The 23,509-nt window shown below is 53.6% G+C and overlaps 2 protein-coding genes and 1 pseudogene across 17 annotated transcripts in view; 2 read left to right on the top strand and 1 right to left on the bottom strand.

Annotated features, from left to right (window-relative positions):
* Positions 1-98: 98 nt before the first annotated feature.
* CFAP141 (cilia and flagella associated protein 141) lies at positions 99-5,778 on the top strand. The gene is made up of 4 exons (XM_043569193.1): positions 99-796; positions 1,098-1,138; positions 4,850-4,979; positions 5,541-5,778. Exons 1-4 carry the CDS (start codon positions 764-766, stop codon positions 5,640-5,642), a joined length of 306 nt encoding a protein of 101 aa, XP_043425128.1. The 5' UTR covers positions 99-763; the 3' UTR covers positions 5,643-5,778.
* Positions 1,529-4,608, bottom strand: LOC122476427 (annotated as a pseudogene).
* Positions 5,779-10,741: 4,963 nt separating the features above from the next.
* TPM3 (tropomyosin 3) overlaps positions 10,742-23,509 on the top strand; it is a 28,609-nt gene continuing 15,841 nt past the window's right edge. For 8 of the 16 annotated variants that reach the window (XM_043568111.1, XM_043568110.1, XM_043568113.1 and 5 more), the window contains exons 1-3: positions 10,742-10,951; positions 11,622-11,747; positions 22,773-22,906. In XM_043568111.1, the coding sequence (XP_043424046.1) occupies positions 10,835-10,951; positions 11,622-11,747; positions 22,773-22,906 (377 nt within the window). In that variant the 5' untranslated portion in view covers positions 10,742-10,834. Of the gene's footprint in view, positions 10,952-11,621; positions 11,748-16,099; positions 16,403-22,772; positions 22,907-23,509 lie in introns of those variants that run through there. The other 8 variants (XM_043568119.1, XM_043568117.1, XM_043568116.1 and 5 more) reach the window with 4 other exon arrangements.

Here is a 23,509-nt window from a genome sequence, read left to right on the forward strand (position 1 = left end):
CCCTGTCCTCAGACTATAAATAGTCCTAAATTGTAAGAGTTGGGGGAGCCGGGCCTGGTGCATTCTATGTCTGCCCCTTCATACACAGGTGGATGGGAACCGTTTGTGTTTGAGACATCTTCGAGTTGATTGGTTGGAAAGGCAGACGTGAGCTGGTGGGGCAGTCTGGGGAGGCCGTGAGGTGCGCAGAACAACTTGCCTGGTGCTCCGTGGAAACCAGGCTGTGTGGAAACGTTAACCCAACCTGGTCCCCGGAAATGCGAGGATCGGCCTCAGGCTTTCTTTACATGCTGTCCTGAATAAATGGGAAAGGGAATGTTGGCACCTGACACGATCCCACCCCCCCTCATTTATTGGGGACGCTATATGGGACAGTGAAGCAATGGTCAGACCAATGCCCTGCTCTGACGTTAAAACTAATAAAATGAACAATTAAAACACGTGATTCACTCCTTTATAGGTGCCTTTTAATCAAACAGGCACAGGATATGTTCTTTGGACCTAGGATCATATGGATGCTTCTTGAGACCCTGCGGAAGAGACCCTAAAATTGGGGCTCTGGTCTTTGCTCCTAGAATAGCCTGAGAACTGGGACTCGCTTCTGGTCTCCAGGGCAACAGGCCAGGTGACCAATCAGGTCGCAGACCCGGGGTCATTGTTGGAGGCGGACGTGTTGCCATGACTCCTGAAACCTGGGTGACTGGATGATACAGAGACGTGAGCCTGCTTGTGTCCTGGGCTGGTGTCCCGCAAGCGTGTGGAGATGTCTGTGGGAAAGACCACGAAAGCAGAAGAGGTGTGCAGAGCTGGGGGGTGGGGCGGGGCCGGACGAACTTCCCAGATGGGTGACCCTCCGGTTTCCTGAGGTGCCCTGAGGTGAGCGGGTGGGAACAGCAGGAGACTGTGGGTGGTTCCACACCAGCTGCTCCCAGGCTGCTCCCTGCGCACTTTCTGGGCCCAGTGCCCTCACTTCTCTCTCAGGAAACGCCCATGAGCCCCCTCCGGGAGGGTGCTGGGGACAGGGTGCTGGACTGAGAGGAGGGTGCTGGGGATGGGGTGCCAGCCAGAGGCGGATCAGCAACTCACTTTTCTTGCAGAGTTTTCAAAGGGTCCTGGGATTTAAGAAGATGGTCGACAGGTAATTCCTGCTTCTGTCCTCTCCCTTTCCCCTCAGCTTGACCCCTGCACCCTCGTGTCCTCCCCACCCCCCTGGCCACCTTGCAGACCTGCTTCGCCCTCCGGGGCTCCCGAGGAAGGACACTGTGGTGTGCAGGCCGCAGCATGGACCGGCCTCCCAGTGCTCACTCGAGCTCGCTCCCCGTGCCACCCAGATGGCTTTACTGTCCCTTTCTTCCCATCCTCCCAGGGAGAATTGGAGCAAGTTTTTGTTGTTGTTGTTTTTTAAGAAGAATGCAAGTATCTGTTGTATCAATCGCGTGATAGGTGCGCCGTATTTGTTGAATGAGCGAATGACGAGACTGGGCTCTGTGTCTTCACCTGGGGAGCTTTGTAAAACACGTCCGGACCTCTACCCAGAAGATGTCACTGCGTGGCCTGGGATTGGGGAGGATGAGCCCGGTTTTTAAGGTTTAACAGGTGGTTATTCCCACAGCTGGCAAGGATGTGAGGTGGCAAAAATGGATACAATTTTAGTGAGAGTCCAGATGGATGCAGCCTTTTTACAAACACAGTCTGATGGGGGTGCTTGGGTGGCTCAGTCCATTAAGGGTCAGACTCCTGATTTTGGCTCGGGTCATGATCTCACGGTTTGTGACATTGAGCCCCGCATTGGGCTCCGTGTTGTCAGCCCAGAGCCCACTTTGGATCCTCTGTCCCCAACTCTCTCTCAAAAATAAATAGAAATTAAAAATATTTTTAGAGACGCCTGGGTGGCTCAGTCGGTCAAGCATCAGACTTCGGCTCAGGTCATGACCTCACACTTGGTGAGTTTGAGCCCTGCCTTGGGCTCTGTGCTGAGAGCTCAGAGCCTGGAGCCTGCTTCACATTCTGTCTCCCTCTTTCTCTGGCCCTCCTCCACTCACACTCTGTATGTCTCCCTCTCTCCCTGTCTCAAAAATAAACATTTAAAAAATTAAAATAAACATGATCAGTTCTTCAAAAAAATATTTTTATAACATAAAAACAAAGGTAAGTTTGATGAAATCTGTCAAAACTTAAGATCTCAAAATTCACATGTCCTTAGAAGTGGCAGCTGTACTCCTAGAGAGTTGACCTTGCATATATATGCCTGCAAAAGCTCTAGAACATACATAAACAGCATTCTGGACAGCATTGTTTACAAAAGTAAACCAGGGCACCTGGTGCGCTTAGTCCAAGGGCAAGTGACTCTTGATCTCGGCGTCTTGCATACAAGACCGTGCAGCCGTGTGTTGGGTGGAGAGATTACTTTAAATTTTAAAAACTAGGAACAGCCTACCTTGTTAAGTGATGATATAAAAATACTAGGCAGCCTTTACACAGAATGAAGCAAGTGTGTATGTGTTGATGGGAAAGTCCAACTGTTAACTACTTCTACTAACAAATGTATGAGTGCGTGGTAATAAAAAAAATATACTTCCTAGTATATGATAGAAAAACTTTCTGGAAAAATACACAAACTGGTAACTTTGAGAACTGGGGCAGAAGAACAAAGCTTTCAGTTTTCATTTGGTGTATATATATTTTTTTGTTTGTTTGTTTGTTTGTTTGTTTGTTTGTCCCAAGAGAGAGTGAGCACATGCAGTAGGGCAGAGAGAGAGGGAGAGAGAATCCCGGCCAGGCTCCACGCTGTCAGTGCAGAGCCGCACCGAGGTCGAACCCCCAAACCGTGAGATCGCGACCTGAGCTGCAATCAAGAGTCGGACTCTTAACCCAGTGAGCTACCCAGGTGCCCCAGGATTTTCTTTTTATTTTTTTCTTTTTATTTTTTTTTTTAAATTTTTTTTTTAACGTTTATTTATTTTTGAGACAGAGAGAGACAGAGCATGAACGGGGGAGGGTCAGAGAGAGGGAGACACAGAATCTGAAACAGGCTCCAGGCTCTGAACCATCAGCACAGAGCCCGACGCGGGGCTCAAACTCATGGACCGCAAGATCGTGACCTGAGCTGAAGTCGGCGGCTTAACTGACTGAGCTACCCAGGTGTCCCAGGATTTTCTTTTTAAATAGTCTGTACACCCAGCATAAGTTTTGAACTCAGGAACCCGAGATCAAGTCACGTGCTCCACCGGGCTAGCCAGGTGCCCCCCCTTTTTTTTAAGCCCCATGTATTTGTTTACTATATTCATCACCACAAGGGCTCAACCAGAGACTTAAACCAAAGTGACCCCACAGCTTAAGATACACAATCCTAGGGGCACCTGGGTGGCTCAGTTGGTTAAGTGTCCGACTTCAACTCAGTTCATCACCTTGTAGTTCATGAGTTCAAGCCCCACGTGGGGCTTTGTGCTGACAGCTCAGAGCCTGGAGCCTGCTTCAGATCCTCTGTCCCCCATCTCTCTGCCCTTCCCCCCTCTCGTGCTCGCTCTCTCTCTCTCTCTCTCTCTCTCTCTCAAAAATAAACATAAAAAATAAGAAAGATAACGTAGAGAGGCTACACAGTCCGGGTTCTTGGCTAAGGACCAGCTTTGAGCAGCTTTCTTGCAGATACTTGTTAAAGGCTGTGGGGGTTTCTCCAGGCTCAGCAGCGCGTGTGCTCAAAGGACTATCGGTGTTGAGTTCTCGCAGGCCCTGGGTGGGCAGCGGGATGGTGCTGATGTCATACAGGGCAGACTGCTTGTCCTTGAGGATGTCCAGGCAGATGTCACCCTGGGTGTCCAGGTCTGGGTGGCAGCAGGGCATGAGGACCCTCCCCCCGGGTGTGTTGTCAGCACTGCGGGACTCCTGGGGGAGCTGATAACTTCAGGTCTTGACATGTTGTGCCCACCGCTCCAGGGATGGCCCCACCCATGTGAAAGGTTGCCTGATTCAGGGAAGGCAGAAGTTCCTTTGTTGCCAGACACCACGGGGTCATCGGCTCCTGCTGGGGCATCTTGCCCACAGGACCCCAGGAGGCAACCCCCCCCCCGCCCCCGGAGGCAGCGACACTGGCAGCCACTGGGTCACGGCTCTGGGAGCAGCGAGGGCAGTGAGACAGGAACTTAGAGCATGATTGCAACTCTCATTTAGTATATGAGAGTCTTTTTTTTTAAATTATTATTTATTTATTTTGAGAGAGACTGCGTGCACACGAGCCGGGGAAGGACAGAGAAGGAGAGAGAAAATCCCACAAACCGTGAGATCGTGACCTGAGCCGAAACCAAGAGTTGGACGCTTAACCGACTGAGCCACCCAGGCGCCCTGAAGCGTGTGACTCTTGATCTTGGGGTTGTGAGTTTGACCCCACGTTGTGTGTAGAGATTACTTAAAAATCTTAAAAAAAAAATAAAACTCAAGGGTTATCTGAGCAGAGGACACGTGTGAGAGAGGTGGGGGGAGAGAAATGCATATTTCTCTCATGAATTAAAAAACCTTAAATGATTGCAGAATGTTGTCTAGCTAAGGATGAGAACCATGGTGTAACGGAAGGTATTAATTTTTAGACTGGATTTTGATACCCAGGTCTGCCATTAAGTGACCTTAGGCGACTCACCTGAACTTCGTTTCCGTGTGTGCCGTGCAAAATTAGTATCTCTGACGCACGGTTATGATGATTCAGCGGCCTGTGTATTCAGCGCATACTAGGTTCTTAGTTCTAGTTACCCTTCAAGGAGCTGGCCGTGTTCTGACATGGGCACAGAGGTTCCGGTGATGGGGTTGTGTCACCACTCCTAACTGACCCAGTCAGCTCCTTCCTCTGTACCTGGGGCAGGTGGCAGAATTCACACACCCACTGTATGTGGCAGACGCCGCTGGGCCAGAGGAGAAAGCTGTATGCTGCCCTAAGGACGCAGGACACCAGGGGACAGGAGTTGGCACTGGCCAACAAGCAGCTGCTGATGGTGAGTTCTCGCAAGGGTGACCTGAAGCCTCACCCTCACTGCCCTGCAGAGTCCGCCGGGGTCCCAAGCTCTTCACTGCTGCCAGTACTTGCCCAGTGTGTCTGCCTCTGAGGTTTTCAGCATTACACTGGAGCAGTACCGGCTCTCGTCAAGTGGCTCTTCGCGTCCGGCTGCAGGTGACCCGGCCTCCAGTCCCGGGGCACGGACTAGTCCTCGCTCCCCTCGTGTCTGTGCCCAGCACCTGCCTCTCAGAGCCCCTCTCTCCCCGGAGAACCCGGTCGCCAGCAGGTCGCCATCTGTGTGTCCCGGTGCCTGGCGGAGGTCACGGTTCATGGTGTTCTCAGCAAGTAATTGCTGAACATGGGGTTTCATCCACGGAGAAAGACTTGCGTAGGCTTCCCCTGCAGTGCGCGGCCTCGATGCTACCGCCTAGCTTTGTGGCACAGCTAAGTCCAAAGCCAGGAGGACGCACGCTGGACCGCCATCGCGGGAGAACGAGGAAAGGGGCCAGCCTGACGTCACACTCTGTTCTGCCCCCCCCCCCCCCCCCCCCCCCGCCAGGCCCGTCGAGCGGCCCTGCACCAGCTGCTTGAACAGGAGCATCAGCAGTACCAGCAGGAACTGAATCTGACGGGCAGAGCATTTTACGTGGAGAGACTCTGACGGCGCCCAAAACAAAGCTGGCTCTTAACGGCTCGAAGGCAGACATATGGCTCATTCTACGGCCCTGAATCCCTATTGGTTGCAAAAGTGTTTAGCTGTACCCGTGATCTTAAAACAGCTTCCTGGGTTTTGCTCACTTGCCTCTCCGATCTCACTTCCTCTCGTCTTTTCCGTCTTCCTGGACAAATAGCTCGGAGTGTGGCTGTTCACCCATGGGTGCCGTGGCGCTTGGCTGGCAGGAGGCCTGGGGTCCCATGATGAGACCTGGGACAGGTCTCTTTCCTCCAGACCCGAATTCCCACCTCTGCAAATTGACAGGGTTCCAAACTCCAGTGCAATGAGGGGTGAGGCAGCTATAAGGAAGTAAGGAGCAGCGATTTATGTGAAGCTGCTCAGAGCGTGTACGATCTCACGGCCTTGAGATTCTCAAGAATTCTAAAAGGTAGTGGTTGGTCACATGCATCTGTAGGCCACAGAGAACCTTACTTATGAAGATCTGCTTTGCATAAAATGACATCACAAGCCAGAGAGACCCCCGTTGTGCAGCCGGTAACAGGTGCCAGGACAAACTGTCACCGCCAGGCCAGAACAACTTCCCGGGCCCCTCACCTGCTGTCAGCATCCTCGTTGGCCACTTGTCCTGTCCACACGGAGCTTGTCCTGCCCTCTGCTCCGTGCGGCTGTGTGCGCCGCACAGCTCTGGTCTCCCCGTCCCGCCGCCACCCCCTCCCCCTGTCTGGCTCCAACCCGCAGCGGGCATTTCTCCCCTCCGACACCAGAGCCCCCTCCTTTTCTCCCTGCACGCCCCACCGATGGGCACAGAGAGGCAGCAGGTATGGAGAAGGGCGTGGGCTTTGGAGTCAGGTGTGGGTTCTAAGTCTGGTGCCTCTTAATTGTTGTCAGCTTGTGTAAGTTACTTCTCTGAGCCTCAGTTTCCTCTTCGGAAAATGGGGACAGTGATGCCCATCTCATAGGATCATTATGAGGATTAAATAAAATTTCATAGCGAGCAAGCCTAGTGCTTGGCACACAGCCGGTGTCCTCCCTTTTCTCTCTCAGGTTTCACTGTGACCCTGGCCGTTCACAAGCCCCTCGCCACGCCCCGGCCACCCCCATGCACCCGAGATGCCACTTCACCCCACGCCTGTGTCTGTGCCCCCATGCACCCATTCGTCCTCACCTCCAACAGCCCTGCTTCCCGAGCATCTCTAAGTCGATGACTCACGAGTTCCTGTAGCCAACAAGGCATGGGGCTCACGGGCTGGGAGGCAGGCGTGGACAGGGGAGGAAGGCAAGGTGACACATTACGAGGGACAGAAGCAGGCGCATGCGGCCTGGATTTGACCTGCAGCCTGAGGCTGGGTCTCTGATCCTGCGGGGGACCCCCCCTGCCCCCGCTGGTCCTTCATCTGCCCACAGCCGCCTCCCAGTGGGCCCTGCTGTGTACATTGTCCAGGAGAGCCTGGCCCCAGAGCATAGCAGATCTGGGCTTGAATCCTGCCTCTGTCACTGCCTGCCTGCGTGGCTTTGGGCCAGTTACCTTAACTTTCTGGGTCCCAGCTCCTTGTTTGTAAACTGGAGATAATGCCTACCTCCCTGGATTGCTGTGGGGATGAAATGAAGCACTTTGCAGAGAGGTGGTGCATAAGGTCCAATAAATGGTGAGCCATAGTGTTTTCCTGCCCCCTGAGAGTTTTTTTCCCTTCTCACCTCCTCTCTGTTGCCTGGCTGCTCCCCAGCCACCCCCGACTCCTGCAGCAGCCCCTTTACTCCTCCTCATTCTTTTTATTGGGACCCACACAACACCCCACCCCTTCTGCCTTGGTCCCTGACCTTGGCCTCTCTCCCCAGGGCTTGTCAGAGCCCGGCTGGCTCCGGTATTGGCAGGCTGCCCCCCCCCCGCCCATCTCCTGTGACCCCCCCCCTCCCCCCGCCTGCTCTGTCTGCTCTGATCACATCAACTGTTTCCCCGGGTCATAGCCACCCAGCCAGCCCCTTTTCCTTCTGGAGCTGGCACCTTCTCCACCTCCAGCCCCAGAGGGTCCGGCCTGGTTCGAGATGGCCACACAGGAGGCACCGCCAGGAGAGTCAGATCCCTTTTATCGGGGCCACCTGAGGCCTGCCTAATCAAGCCCCGAGGTCAGTCTCCTTCTGAGAGAACTGCTCCTCTTCTACATCAATGTCCCCAAACATGAGGTGCTTTTCGCTCCTGTCACTTCCTAGCCTCTGGTTCACCAGGGCAGTTGAGGCTCCCAGAGAAGGGAGCTGAACATGGGGGTGAGGGTAAGGCTGGTGGTCACGAGAACAAGCATTACACACACACCCCGCCCCCCCAGTAAGAGCCATGGGGAGCAAGGACACGAAACGACACCACAGGGTTAGCGTGGGGCTGCGCGCCCTCTTGTCAGCCTTCCCCTGGAGGGCCGGAGGCGCACAACGGGCATCGACTGGGGCTTTGGACAAGCTATTGATCTAGATCAAGGGCACTGTGGAGTGGGTATATGTGTGGGGCAGGGTGGGGGTGGGAATCTGGACTAATGGGAACACGGACACATGGAACAGGCCTGGGGCTGAAGCAGGGCACCCCCGCCCACCCCCGCACGGCCACCCGCTGCAGCTATAACTCGGGCTCCGTTCTGCCACAGCGGAGACACACCCGCCTGCCGCATGACGGTCAACAGACCTGATCCTCCTCAGAAGAAACCCCCCCGGCGGGGAGCCAGGCTGGACCCCTGTGAGGGAAGACGCTGGGAGAAGAGCACCAAGGCCTGTGGGCTTCTTCCTGGCAGAGGGGCTCCGCCCTCGATCTCCTAAAGTCTTCGTTTCAGTTCTGCCAGGCAGGGCAGGCCATATACCTTCTCCGGAGCCCAGGCTGGAGCCCGCCAGGGGCACAGGTCCCTCACCTCTTCCGGACACCCAAGGGTGACTTTGAGGATGCCTGGAAGACATGGGGAGAAGGGGAGAAGGAACAAGATGATGGAAGAAGCGCGCTGGAAGTTTCTCATGGCCACTTCTCTGTAGTACTTCAGAACAGGAGGACTCCAGGATGCTGTGGGCTGAAAGGCCCTCGGCAGTCTGGCGGGGTGATCTGGAAGGTTAGGAGTTCCGTTCGAAAGGTAAAGCAGGGTGTACAAGCACCCCCCCCCCCCCGAAAGGCCCTCCCCCGGAAAGCCTCAGGGCAGTGGGAAGGAGGCTGGGGAGGGCAGGCGGCTGGGCCGGCCTTCAGTGCCATGGGCGCGACATCAGGGCGAGAAGCTCTGTGTGGGAGCCCTTGGAGAGGATAGGTGTCCGGATGTGGAGCCCTGCCAGACAGGCTTCCTGGTCTGGGCCAACGTGATCCAGCAAAGGCCAGGCGCTGGTGGGAGAGGAGCTGATACAGGGACAGCACGAAGGGCAGACGAGTGAGAGCCAGCTGTCTTGGGAGGCAAAGAGCAGGGGTCAGCGTCCTTCCCCAAGGAGATGGCTCTCCATGTAGGCAAGCTTGGTGGCTGGAGGGGAGGAAGGCAGACGACCACCAAAACTCTCCTGCCGGCTTCTGTGTGATATGTTTGATATTGGGTTGTTTAATTAGGAACCAACTAAATATCAAACATATTCTTACAGCAGTGGGCAATTTGGCATCAACCTCTGGGGCCCCTTTACCGAACCGCTTATCTCCAGGGTCCCTTCGGAACACCGGTGGCTGCAACCTACGTGGGTCTCACTCTTAGGCTGGAGAGCTAGTGCGGGAGTACAAGAGCAGCAACTGGAGTTTCAGTTCGTCCCGTATCTTTCCCTTTTACTGGAAGGGATGTAGCTCTGATCTTCTGTCCTTGTATTTTTTCCTCCTTATTCAATACTGCCTCCACCCTTATTCACTGCTGCTTCCTGGCCCTGGGACTCTCTTGTTCACCAGGCCTGCAGCGAGGGTCTTTGGTTTCTCTGCTTCCCTTCAAGAGTCAATTGATAGCCTCTCTGCCCATCCACCTCTAGTGACTGGAAGACCTCAAGAGTAGACTCCAGTTTTGCCCCGTGCCCTGGTGGGTGTCTCAGTTACCCCACTGCTGGGGCTTAGTGTTAACGCTAGCCATCTTTCCTTGACATATGACTAATTAGACACATTCATAGTCTTCTCTGATGGCTCTGGTCACCTTGAACAGTGCCCACCTCTCCCCTGGCATATTCTCAGATTGTGTGGCACTGGTGTACTGGGATCAATTGCCACCTGTCAGTAACAGGCTCCAAGTGGAGGAATGAACATGGCCTGGAGTCAAGCCAGGGAGAACAGAGCTGGCACCGATGAGGACTGTGATGTGTGGATGGCGGTAGGTTGGGTAAGGAGAGAGCAGAGGACAAGAGTGGAGAGCAGCACAGCGCTTGGTCAGTTTGGGTATGAAAGTTCTACCTAAAGACCACTGTGGGCAAACAGAGGGCATGGTCCCGCCCAGATTACTCTGGTCCTCCCCTGCTTCTCTCCCCCACCTCACTTGAAGCTCTGGGAGGACCTTCCAGGGACCGACGGCCACCGCTTACTGTGTCCCTGTGGCTCTTAACGGGGAGGAATGATGTCTCCCTGCCAATTAGAGACTCTTGAAATAGCACAGTAATTTGATCTGGGGATCCGGGGCAATTGTCAGGGATCATCACGAGTGACCTCTCCTTTTTCACTGTTGCTCAAGCTCCCTGAATGCTGGGAATCAAAAGGTAAAACCCAACCAGTGGCCTTTGACCGGCATCCAGCACAGAGGGGGGTGAGGGTGATGGGGAAACGGAAGGGCAACTAGGGCCCTCTGGGTGAAAGCTACGCTCCTAGAACTGCCAAAGTACCCTCCTGTATTTCAGCGCTCTCCCCTCCCCTCGCTCTTTTCAAACACCCACAGAGCTGCCCAGAGGGTGGAACGTGCCAGGGTCAGGGAGAACCTCTCCCCTCCCCCACTTTCCATTGTCTAAAATCAGCCTCAGCTGTTCCCCAATTTTTCTTTGCTGGTGATGTCAGTCCATCAAAGTATCTCACCCTGCGCTCCCCCAGGGAGAACAATAATGGGATGGAAGGAGCTGGAAAGACCATATTAGGATCAAGAGGTGGAGCCGTGAGCAGAGATAAAAGGCTCGAGCCTGGGGGCCGCCTAGTCACTCAGCCAGCTGCCCTCCTCTCCTGCCCTGGCCTCCAGTTCTCCAGGTTTCACAGGCGAGCTCACCAACAGCCACAGCTCATGATGGAGGCCATCAAGAAAAAGATGCAGATGTTGAAGCTGGACAAGGAGAATGCTCTGGACCGGGCAGAGCAAGCTGAAGCGGAGCAAAAGCAGGCAGAAGAGAGAAGCAAGCAGGTGGGTGCTGGCACCGCTCTCTCTTGCCTGCCGGCGAGCAAGACTGGGAGATGGGAGAGGGCTCTCGTGGGAGAGGCAGTGACCACCAGCCCAGCTTGTTCTTTGGGCGGGAGGGACTCTCTTCTTCCCCAGCCGCACCGGATAGGCAGAGGACATCCAGCGTCTCGGCTCCAGAGCGCCCGTGTGACCTTGGGAAATCCAGCAGCCCCCTCTGAGCCCTGGTGTGTCTGCCAGATCTAAATGGGGTCGATCGTGTTCTGGGAGAACCCAGTTTCTAGAGGAAAACGTGGGGGCTGGGCACACGGGATCTCTTTTCCCTTGATCTTTTTTGAAGATTTTACTTTTAAGTAATCTCTACACCCAACGTGGGTCTCGAACTCATAACCCCGAGATTAGGAGTCACATGGCTCTACCGACTGAGCCAGTCTTGAGTCACAGGCATCTACACCCTTACCATCCCAGGGTCTTGGATGAAAACCCACCATGGCTTGGTCATCTTAAGGTCAGAGATCCCAGGGTCACAGGTCAAGGCATAACTCCCAGGGCAGTTGGCTGGGAGTGGCTAGGGAGAAAGTGTGTCTCTTTGGGAACGAGCACAGGGGTCTGTCAGGGCTTGGGAGCCCCCGGTCTGGGCCTGCTCCATTGTGTGTGACTCGCGGGGCTCCTGCAGCTGGAGGACGAGCTGGCGGCCATGCAGAAGAAGCTGAAAGGGACAGAGGATGAGCTGGACAAGTACTCTGAAGCTCTGAAGGACGCCCAGGAGAAGCTGGAGCTGGCAGAGAAGAAGGCTGCTGACGTACGTATGACAGAGTCGGAAGGTGGGTTAATCCGCATGTGCAGAGCGCCATGTTGATAGGACGAAACCCCACGCTTGGACACATACATCCTTGTGGATCCAGGGTGTAGAAACAGATGCTCGCGTGCATTTTTGCACACAATCACATGCTGACATACCCTCCCGATGGCCTGTTCATTTGTTCTTAAATGTCTCATTTTTGTCTCATCCTCAACCCAGGAACTTCACTATGTTTCCCAGGACCAGACAAAGGGAGGGGTCTCCAGGTCCAGACTGCTATCACTTTTCCCACCTCCTCCCCCATGCCACATTCCTCGCTTTTGTGTCCAAGCCCTGGCACGTAGATATGGATATTAATAGGGAAACTCTCATCTCTCAACCGCCCAGCAGAGCCAGCTCAGATTTCACAATGGGACGAAAGAGGTCACAATGACCCTGGCCCTCTATGGGTTTATTCATCTGGGCCACTGTGGGCACCTGCCCTTGTGCCACGGAGACACCACAGCAAGCATTGCTCATGACGGGCTGGGTAGCAACAAGGAGTCTTACAGGGGAAAAGGGGTCACCAGACCTTACTCTGTGGCAATGACTCACTCACTCAGCTTCTCTGCAGTTGGGTTCAATTTTTCCATCTGAACATGAAATAAATTGTTTTTTTCCACTTCATGTTTATCCCGTCACCACCTACTTCCATTTACCCTCGAGCTTAAAGCTTTAGCACAACAGTAAATGAGAGGCGACAAAGGAAAGATGTTTGGAAGAAAAGTGACATAACAGCAACAAAAGAAAGTGTGGGATTGATGGAAATACAGTCAATTCTTAGCACGGAGTTAATAGGAAAATAGGAGCATATATATATACATGTATGTATGTATGTATATACCCACACATACACATATTTTTAGGAGCACATATACTTTTTTTAATGTTTATTTATTTTTGAGAGAGACAGAGCGTGAGCGGGGGAGGAGCAGAGAGAAAGGGAGACACAGAATCTGAAGCAGGCTCCAGGCTCTAAGCTGTCAGCACAGAGCCCGATGTGGGGCTTGAACTCACAAACGTGAGATCACGACCTGAGTGGAAGTCAGACACTTAACCGACTGAGCCACCCAGGTGCCCCAGGAGCGCCTGGTTTTGGAAAATAGACAGAGTGGGTCATTCGCAGATGTTTCCAGACCCTCAAGTTTGGCCTCTTTGCTCTCAGGCCCATCATCTCCCCTTTGGCACTCTGCCACCTGCAGTGGCCAGGGAACGTAACGAGGGCTGTTGAACGTATCCTGCCAGAGGTCAGAGATACAAAGAGGATCATATACGTTATACATATTTGTCGTTTCCAAGAGTTTAGTCCCCTGCAAACTATTAATTCTTCCTTCTTGGAAAACTGCAGAAAACACAGGTTACCTCCAGAGGTTTGGGCAGATGCTTGATGGCCTGTTGGAACTACCTGACCAAGGTTCCGGGTCTAGATGGATAGATGATCTCTCTGGCTCATAGGGACAGAAGTTTTCGCAAACTGGCAGTGTCGGGTTAAGGGGAGTTTTATGAGATGTCGGGTGACGACGCTCCTGGAGAGTCTAAGGCTAAAGCGGCAGGTATGTGGGTTGGAGGAGGTGTGTCCAGGAGCAAGGAAAGGACAAACAAGTCTAACCTTCGATCTTGGGAGAGAGAAACACAGAGGCTCTAGATGATACGATACCCCTATTTCACTGGGAAGATAAAGGGATTTCCTGGGGATGAATTCTGTCTGTCCTACGCTGTTGCACATATACAGACACGCGCTGTCATCCCCCACCCAGACAGGGTGCGTTCAGTATATTCACTCGAAAGAAGTTACTCATGTTTATATAGGAACCCACCAAAACCCATTTCAATATGTAGTATGTGGGTAGAAAAACTTGTTTAACTTCTCTCCCCCTGTTAGCTTTCCCTACAAGTCAGCGAGTACCCTCAGAGGTGTGCCCGAGGCCAAGAAGTGGGGGAGGAAGGCTGTGAGCAGCAGGCAGAAATACGTTAGGCTAGGAAGGAAGCAGGAAGAAAGGTTTTTTTTTCTCAGAGCTGGGGTTAGCAACCTTCCACCTGTGAGCTAAATCCTGTCACAGCCTCGTTTTGTACAGTTTTACTGCAACGACACCATGCCCGTTCGTTTGCATATCATCTACAGGCTTTGTCCCATGGAGCTCAACACACCCCGTGGCCTGCAAAAGCCAGGAAAACTGTACTGTCTGGCCTTTCCCAGAAAAAGTTGGGGGATTTCTGCCTCAAAGAATCAGAGAAGGAAAGCGAAGTGTTTATAGGAATTGGAAAAAGTGCTGAATAAGGAGGAAGCAATAGGTTTGAAGCAGAGAGCAAGGGTCAGAGTCACCAGCAACACGATGTCTGCATCTTCGGGGGGAGGCCGCGCGTCCAGCGCAAGTGTCCCGGGAAGTTCACAGCTCAGCTCCTCCCCTCGAGGCTAACAGGGCAGATTACTCTGATGTGGATATAAGGGCAGGAGAGGGAGTGGCGGGAGTCAACGACTGCATGTTCACACAGGGAGTTCTGGTTATCTGAGCAGCTTTTCTGGAAAGCACAGGATTTGCTGGATTGCTTGAAGAAGGAAAAGGGCAAGGGTATGGCAAGGTCAGTACAAGCTTCACCTTTTCATCCCTGAATTGTCGGAAATCGTTTTCAAAAAATTGTAACAAAGCATACATCACGTTTGCCATTTTAACCACTTCTAAGGGTACAGTTCAATGGCAGTAAGAACATTCACGTGTGTCAGGGCTTCTCAACCCGAGGTGAAGTCAGAAGCTCATTAGGGTAAAGCAAGGGGAAAGAGGAGTGCAAGGTTAGGACAAAGAGTAACACCAGACGTCAGAGGGGTGGGGGATGGACACAACACCTGCTGATACATTGTTGTACTGCTGGTCACCAGGAAAACATTAGCACTGGGCCCTTTGCTGCCCGTCCATCACGCCTTTAAAGGGTATCAGGAGTCAATCCACCTGTCTCCCTGGATCAAGAGAAGATTATGTGTTCACATCTACCAGACTCAGGAATACAGCGGTGCTCCGAGCAGCCTTGGGTTGGTCTGCGTTGAGGGCGCCGGCCGCTTCACTAGGGCAAAGGGAGGTAAACAGCGCCCCCTGCTGATCATCACCCAGATGCCAAAGGCTCACTTCTGTTTCCATCTTCTCTCTGACCGGACTTCTCCGAGAGGAGCTGGAAAAATTCTTAGGCCATCAGGGTAGAGTTTACTCCCTGTTCTTCCCTCCCAGTTCCAGGAGGGAAAACACAGTACACAGCGTACTCTACCAAGCAAATTATTTACTGTTTGAATTGTTTCCTCTAAACAGCTCATTGCTCAGTATTTCTAAAAGGAAATAGGAAGAGGAAGCCTCTGGAGGGAGTTCTCTTCAGAACCAGGCATTGAGGGCAGCACCTGTCTTACCTACCAGTCATTTCAGGGATCAGGAGTCTTAATCCCGAGTCCTGCTCCGCACCATAATTTTGAGGGGAAAAGAGAGTCGCAGCAGAGGAGACATTTGTTATGATGGCTTACAGGGAAGGCAGGCGTACAGTACAAACAAGTAGGAGAGAACAGGAGGTAAATTTTTCAAGTCTCTTTACTATTGTGCTTCCAGAAGTCCCACGTGGCAGGGACTGGGAGGCAGTTTCTAACTCAGGGCACCTGAAGGTAGAAGTGGCAGTGAAACTGTTTAGTTATCACCGAACAGAGGCTCGGTTCCACAGGACGTTTGCTAGGCACTCACGTGGCTGTTGCACAAAGGGTCTGGTAACAGTGATCTGTAAGAGAGGACTCCTTCCTGATAAAATCTTTCTCCACCTGCACAGAGAAATGTGACGACTGATCACCATACCTAAATTACTCAAGGTTCGGAAGGCCTGGCAGGTCGGTGAATCGCTGGTGCACAGTGACCCTCCAAGGTGACGGGGGAAGGACGAGATCCGTACCGATGCCAAGGGAACGAGAAGTCCGCCATCCTGGCCTTTTCTCTCACCCCCGGAATTCCCTGCCTTGACTTTCAGGCGGTGGGCTAGGGTGGGAGAGAACCTACCTGGGCCCACCCGGAGCGGAGCGGAGGCTGCAGAGCCGGGCTCTTCTGAGGCTGGGGCCCAGCAAGCCCTGGCCTGTCCCGGCACCCGAGTTTGGAGCCTGTGTGCGGTGGGTGGAAGCCGGGGCGGCGTCGGGTGCGCGGTGAAGGCGGACGCCGCGCGGCCCGGCGGACCTGCTGCGGGGCAGAGGGCGGCCTGTCGCGCGCCTTCCGGTTGCCATGGTAGCCCGCGCCCGGCGCTGCCCCGCCCCCCTTTGCTGGGCTGGGAAAGGCCCCGCCCCGCGCTCGCGCCGAGGGCCGCCCGCCCGGGGTCTGTCGCGGCAGGGCGCGGCGGTGACGCCACATCCGGGCGGGTGGGCGAGTTCCGGTATTTCAGGGAGGAGCAGGCGGAAGTGGGGGTGAGAAGCGGCTGCAGCGCCGAGCGGAGGAGGCAGGAAGCCGAGAGCGAGCAGGGGCTGGGTGGGCACCATGGCCGGGATCACCACCATCGAGGCGGTGAAGCGCAAGATCCAGGTTCTGCAGCAGCAAGCCGATGACGCCGAGGAGAGGGCCGAGCGCCTGCAGCGGGAAGTGGAGGGGGAAAGGCGGGCACGGGAGCAGGTACGGAGAGGGCGAGGCGCGCGAGGGGGAGCGGGCGCTGCAGCGGCTGGGACCCCGAAGGGGGGGCCCTTGGTTTCGCGGCGGAGCGCGGGCCGCGGGCGCCGGCTGACTCGGAGATGAGGTTGGAGGCCGGCGGATGGGTGGGGCTCACCCGCGGCTGGACCTGAGGCGGACGAAGGGGGAACTGGGCGCTCGGGTGAGCCGGCTTGACCTTTGAAGGAACTGAGCCTCGCGGGGCCTGGAAAGTGGTTTTCCTCCTCCTCCTGTCTCCCCGCTCATTCATTCAGTCCTTCGGAGGCTGGCGCGGCCAGGGGAGGGGCTCAGCGGCCTCTCCCTCCCCCACTCCTCGGTGAAGGGCGGGGTGGGGGGGGGGGAATTCGCTCTCGTTAGAGGTTTCCGGCCCAAGGGGGGAGAGTAGGTGGGTGCTGCTCTGGCCTGGGAGGGGCAGGGCCGACTTACTGTGCAGGGGTGGGGGTGGGGGTGGGAACCGCCGGAAAGCCCCCGGCCTGGCCTGCTGGCAGCCTTTCCGCTCCCTCCTCCAGCTCAGGAAATGAGGCTGCAGTCGGCTGAGAGGAAGCGCGGTGCCCTCCCTGGAGGGGGTTAAGGCCACAGCACCGCCTCCCGTCCTCCGGCCTGGGGCTCTTTCCTTTTGTGGGGGCAACTGCTAAACCCACTGTGTCAACCGCCGCGAAGCCGCCCAGGAGGAGTTGGTACCTCACTCACTATGTTAGTGCAAATGTGCGAGCCAACAAAACTCGCCTGGCCCTACCCCTGACGACCTGGAAGGCGGGGACTTCTGCAGGATTCTGGCCTTTATTGCTGAAGTGTAATCAGTGCAGGCCCAGCCGGTCAAGAACACTTCTTCCCAGCGCAGCTGATAAGCCAGTTGGTGTGGCCGAGACTCGGATTGAGTGCCAATGTCTGTCAAGGTTTCTGGTTGACCTCGGCAGTGTGGTGCGTGCAGACAAAATAATGGTTCCAAGGAGCCTCTGGTGACGCTCTGTTGTTTCCCAGTTACCCGCCACGGTGTCTCTTTTTATTAAAGATAATATTGGCTCGGCTGGAAGTTGGAACATAAAATGATGATAAAATGAATGGTGATTCTCGAAACTGCTTTCTGCTTAGAGGAGGGCCAGTAATTTTAGTAAGCCACAAGACTTTCCAGGGTCTAGGGTACAGGCTAGTGGGTGGAACTGATCTCCTGACTTGGTTTTGGAGAATCTGGAGGCTGGAGAGAAAAGTAAGTGTTGCTAAAATGTGAAGACCTTATGAGGAACTTCTGTGGTTTTTTGGTATTCCTTGTTGTTCTCTTGCCTGGTCAGGTTTTTTTTTTTTTTTTTTTCCCTGGCTGCTCCTCTGGGGAGTGGCTGAGAATTACTGTTTTGGGGGGAGAGTGGGAGATTGTTAGAATGCTCTTGTTTTTCTACCTGGGCGTAGAAATGCTGGGGTCTTGTCTTCTCTGTCGTCTTTTTCTCAGGGGATTTCCCCCATGGTCATGATATATATTTTTAAGTTTATTTTATCTATTTTGAGAGCGAGAGAGCGAGTGCACCCACAAGGGAGGAGCACAGAGAGGGAGAGAGGGAGAATCCCAAGCAGGATTCACACTGTCAGTGTGGAGCTCGATGTAGGGCTCGAACTCCCCAACCGTGAGATCATGACCTGAGCTGAAATCAAGAGACCGACTGAGCCACCCAGGTGTCCCAGTGTGAGTAGCTTCTAATTATCAATTCAAGTGAGATGGACTGGCTGGGTGACTCGATGGCTAGTGACACTTCTCGTCTCCTTTGTTCTGGAGACTAGATCCCCTTAAAGAAGGCAGGGTGGCTTTTAAAGAACCGGCCATGTGTTGAGCTGCAGAGTGTTAGGCTCAACATTGAAGCGTGGGCACCCAGGGGATAGTTCTAGGGTGGGTGACGCCCCTTCGCCCCTCCCCTCTCCCGGCCGGATTCCTCGCAGGAAAACTTGGCCTCAGTTTTCCCCTGGTCTTCCAGGTGGTAGGCAGAGCAGTGAGCACCTCCACACGTTCCTTAAGGTTCCTTCCTCAGCGCCTGCCGGATTTGCTTACTGCGTTGAGGTCTAGTGAGGAAGTCTTCAGATGGGGAAGTAGGGTGATAGTTAAAGGTTGATGAAACCAGTTTCTTCTTTCTGTTCCCCAGCTTGAGGGAGCTTAGCCGTTTGGCTTTCTGCTCTGGTGAACTTTGAACTCCTCCTGAGGAGGGAGGGGTGCTTGGGCTTTGCCTGTTACCCTCTCAGGCGTTCTGGAGTGTGGGTTGGGCAGCCTCCTCCTTCCTCTGGAGCTGGAAGCTGGGCACTCCCTGATGGTATCTCATGCTGTCTGTGGGATCATCACTTAATTATTTTTCTGGTTGCTTTGTGTGACCCTTCGCTCTTTGTTGGGAAGCTGGGTGAGTCCAGAGCTGAGACTGCAGTTGTTCTGGGAGCCGCCTTTCTTTTCTGCTGTTAGTCTGGAGACTGACCTTTCACAGTGTAGCATCATGGCAGGTATACTTTCGGTTTTGAACCTCCTTTGCAATTCTTGCTAAACTTAAACAGGGGGCATAAACATAATGTTCAAAGGCATCCTTTTTCCTTACCTGTTTGTTTTGTTTTTGATGGTGGTAACAACACACATAACATAAAATTTACTATTTTAACCATTTTTTAAATGTTTCTTTTTGAGAGAGAGAGAGACAGAGCGTGAGCAGGGCAGGGTCAGAGAGAGAGGGAGACAGAGAATCCAAAACGGCTCTGAGCTGTCCGCACAGAGCCTGACGCGGGGCTCGAACTTAAAAACTGTGAGATCGTGACCTGAGCCGAAGTCGGATGCTTAACTGACTGAGCCACCCAGGCGCCCCTATTTTAACCATTTTTAAGTTTACATACAGTTCACCTTATTTGTTTTTAATACCTCTCTCTCCTAACTTACTCTGGTATTTCCCTCCTTTTTTTCTGGTCTGAAAAATTGAGAAACACTATTGAAGAAGCGAGTGAGCTTTAAAACAGCAGGTTTTGGGGCGTCTGGGTTTGGGTGGCTCAGTTGGTTAAGCGTCTGACTTTGGCCCACATCGGGCTGTATGCTGACAGCCAGAGCCTTCTTGGGATTCATTGTCATTCTCTGTCTCCCTCCCTCCCCCTCCCCCCCACCCTCCACCCCCCCATTCATGTGCACGCACGTGTGTGCTCTCTCTCTCTGTCTCTCTCTCTCTCTCAAAATAAATAAAAGCAAACCTTAACAAAACAAAACAAAACAGGCTTTTGGCCCTATTCCCCATTTCCAATCTCTGGGGGGATTGGACCGCCTGTTGTGTGGCTCTCCTTTTGCTGGGTCGGGTGGACCCAGCAACAGGCTTTATCACCTTTCTTTGGTTTAGGTTTACTTTCCTGCTGATTACCTTTCTCTTTCCCTCCGGTTGGCTGGCGCACACACTCCTGGGGCGAGGCAAACAGCCCTTTGCTCTGGAGTCTCCACCTTTGTTTACTCTGTGGCAGATAGCTCTGCTCCCTTCCTCACACCTGCCCCCCCCCCCATGACTTTAAAGTCCCTAAGGACACAGTGTCACCCCGGGTAGATACACTTGTGTAGACACCGTGAACCCCGGAGTACTCCTTTCTTCACAGGCCCAAGCCTCACTCTTCCATTACTGGTTTCCTTTGATCAAAATTTCAGCTGTGGCTTTTGTCTAAAAAGAGAAACCCCAGAGTGGCAGAATGCCAGATTTAGGCTAATCCCCTTCTGTCCTTGGCCCTGATTTGCCTCCGAGCACCAGCGCCCCAGCACTTCCTTGCCTTGAGGTGTGTGGCGCGCCTGGGGAATGTCTTCTGTTTGGAGGATGGTAGCACTTAAGCCACGCTCTTTTCACAGCTGAAGCTGTGGCCAGCCTCCTCCTCCTCCCCCTTCTTCTTTTTGTTCTTCTAACATTTATTCACCTTTGAGAGACAGAGAAAGACAGAATGCGAGTGGGGGAGGAGCAGAGAGAGAGGGAGACACAGAATCCGAAGCAGGCTCCAGGCTCCGAGCCGTCTGCCCAGAGCCTGACGTGGGGCTTGAACCCACGAACGGCCAGATCATGACCTAAGCCGAGGTCGGGTGCTTAACCGACTGAGCCATCCAGGCGCCCCGTGTGGTCAGCCATCTTCTAATGTGGAGGATCCTGTTATTACCTGAAGGAAAGACCTCAGAGTCTGTCCCCCAGGCTGGGCAGAGGTGGATGGGCTGAAAGTTCAAAACCACATCTGGACGTGCTAACCCTTGGGTAATTAGAATAGCACAAGGTTTAATGTTTCCTGTTCTGGTTTGCAGAAGGCCGTCCCACCCAGTGTCTTGCGGGACTTGATTGACCCGGAAGGGATGAAGGGATGGGTGTTGTGCGTAGGTTCTGGCTTGAAGGAAAAGTCCTCCCTTATTCCCTTAGACATAGTCCTAGATCTCGATCCTGCAAACTTCTGTTTCTTTGTAAAGAGAACTGATCTTCTGTAGGAGGAGCAGAAAGAGAACAGTGACTGGCGTGCCCCCCCCCCCCCTCCAGGGTCTCTGAAGCTTTGGTGGGGACACCCCGTGGCAGGTTCTGCATTTGATATAGGCTCCGTCAGTGTGTGTCAGTGTGTGTGTGCGTGCTCTTGCTCTCAGGAGGGCACCAACAGGTGCCTTCTCCTCCCTCTTCAGCCTTGCGAAGAATTCTATTGTAATTGCTGATTCGTGGGGGAAACTGCCTGCCAGATTGTTGTCATGGAAACTGTACACCCTGCCCCCGTAGTCTGTTATCTTCTCCATTTGGGAACTACTGGTGAGCTGGATGGAGACTTAGATTTTATGAGCTTCCTCCGAATCTGGTTCAATTCTTTTTTATAGTCCTAGGCGTTTGACGGAGGGAGATGGGGTAAATCATCGCACCGGCCGTGATTTATTGGCCTTGCCTGATAGCTTGACTTGTTCTTGTTATCTTGAGTCGTTGACCTTTTTGGACTTGTGAGGTGAAATGTGTCCGAAGAGACATCTGTTTTCCTGGAGGAAACAGGATCAGGGAATACTTGTCTTTGTGGTATTTTGAACAGTATAGTTAGAGACACAAACGGGTTCTTGGTAACTTCAGCTTATGTGGACTCGTGACTTTTCTTCTGTGGGTTGGTGGTTATATAGCTCCAGACCCTACGGGACTTTGAATCTCCCATGTTTGTATTTGGAAATTTTTGTTAATAAGCTGATTCTTAACAGGAGTCTTTTGGGCTGTATCCCTCCCCATAGGGGCTGGTGACCCAGATTATTTCTGTAGCTGCTCCCACCCCTGACTGCCAGGAGGAAATCAGGGTAATGGAATTCAGGCACAATCTGGACTGTAGAAGAGAGATCATGTTAACCAAGCCCTTGGATAAGCATCTGAACTGGGTAGCATGCAGAGCAGGTGGAGTCCTTGCATGGCTGAGGCAGTCCGTGTGCTAGCCACCGGGAAAGGTGTAGGGACGAGAAAGGCAGTCATGACAGGGGGGCTTTTCTGCCAGCGGAGTTCATCTACACGCAGGCTGCCTCCTTTCCCCGTTTCTTACTCCACTGCCAAGGAGGAAGCATGGGGCGGCTTGTGTTCTGGCCGGGCCTTTGTGTGGGCTGCAGAAAGGGAGAGGACTGACAGCAGCCGGGAGGAGGCTGAGGCTGAGGGATGACCGTGGCAGTAGAAGGGAGTCACAGTTCAGAAATCTGCAGGACACGGAGTGGACACGGAGCAAGCATTCTCTTCTGCGCCGCCCCTCCTCCCCCGCTCTTTGTATGTCAGGCAGGTAGTTTTAGTTAGAAGAGCTCCTTGGTGTCACCTTTGAAAAGGTGGGGGGTGGGGAGCAGGTTGCAGGGATTGGGGGTGGGGTGGGGAGCCCAGCGTTGCATCCTTCCGCGTTCTGGTCTGGACCGTTATTCTGAAAAACGTTCTCTTGGCTAGTGAGTCCCCTGGTGTATTAGAATAAGGTCATTGGAGGGTTAACAGTTTGACTTCGGCAAATTAATAGATAATCCGAATTCCTTCTGATTTTTCCACTTTACAAGACACTTGAAAGCAGACTGCAGAGAGGGCAGGACGCCCGAGCTCAGGCGGGAGGAGCCCTTCGCCAGACACCTTTCCTGATACCAGTGTGCTCAGGAACTTGACCCAAGTCCAGAAAGGAGGCGGTGCTATGTGGCACTGGGCTGGGCAGGGAACTGTGTTTTAAACCACTCTTCCTGTGGAGTGCACCGAAGTCAGCTGGTGGGAAAGGGGGAGATGGGCGTGTGTGCGCGGTGTCCGTGTCTGCGCTGGGACAGGCGTTGCCGCATCGGACCCTGCCTTCTGCTTGGCGCTCAGCCCCAGTCTCAGTCCTACTTCTGTCCGTTCTCATTCAAACACAGGCGGAGGCCGAGGTGGCCTCCTTGAACCGTAGGATCCAGCTGGTAGAAGAAGAGCTGGACCGGGCCCAGGAGCGCCTGGCCACTGCCCTGCAAAAACTGGAGGAAGCCGAGAAAGCCGCTGACGAGAGCGAGAGGTGAGTAGGGGAGCCTGTGGGGTGGGGCATGGGGTGCAGAGGGACCTGCAACACTCAGGTCAATGCATTTCACTTCAAGACAGAGTGAGGGTTCCCTGGACTCCGTGACCTTTTGCAATTGGTGTTACCCTATAAATTGATCTAATGGTTGTTAAAGAGGGCCACCAGGATGGCCTCCACTTAGTGGATCGTGGCCTTATTTGTGAGACGAGTTCCCCTAAAGCAGTGGTTCTCCAAGTGAGGTCCCCGCCCAACAGCACCTGGCGCTGGGTGAAAATTCAGGCAGACTCTCCGTCCCTCCCCTGATCTAAGAGTCCGAAATTCTGGAGATGGAGCCCAGCGATCGGTGCTGAATAAGCTTTCTTAACCTTGGCCTCACCGTTCGAATCATGGGGGTGAGGGGTGGGGACCGTTGGGGAGTTAAAAATACTGCAGTGCCTGGAGTTATGTCCCGTTCAGTTAGAGCCCATCGTGAGAGGGGTGTGGGTGGTGGTGATGGTGTTTAGATTTTTTGTTTTTGGGTTTTTTTTTTAAGTTTATTTATTTATATTGAGAGAGAGTGAAAGAGAGAGAGCACAAGCAGTGGGGGGTGGGGGTGGGGGA

The sequence above is a fragment of the Prionailurus bengalensis genome, chromosome E4 (genome assembly GCF_016509475.1).
Source record: "Prionailurus bengalensis isolate Pbe53 chromosome E4, Fcat_Pben_1.1_paternal_pri, whole genome shotgun sequence".
NCBI lineage: Eukaryota > Metazoa > Chordata > Mammalia > Carnivora > Felidae > Prionailurus > Prionailurus bengalensis.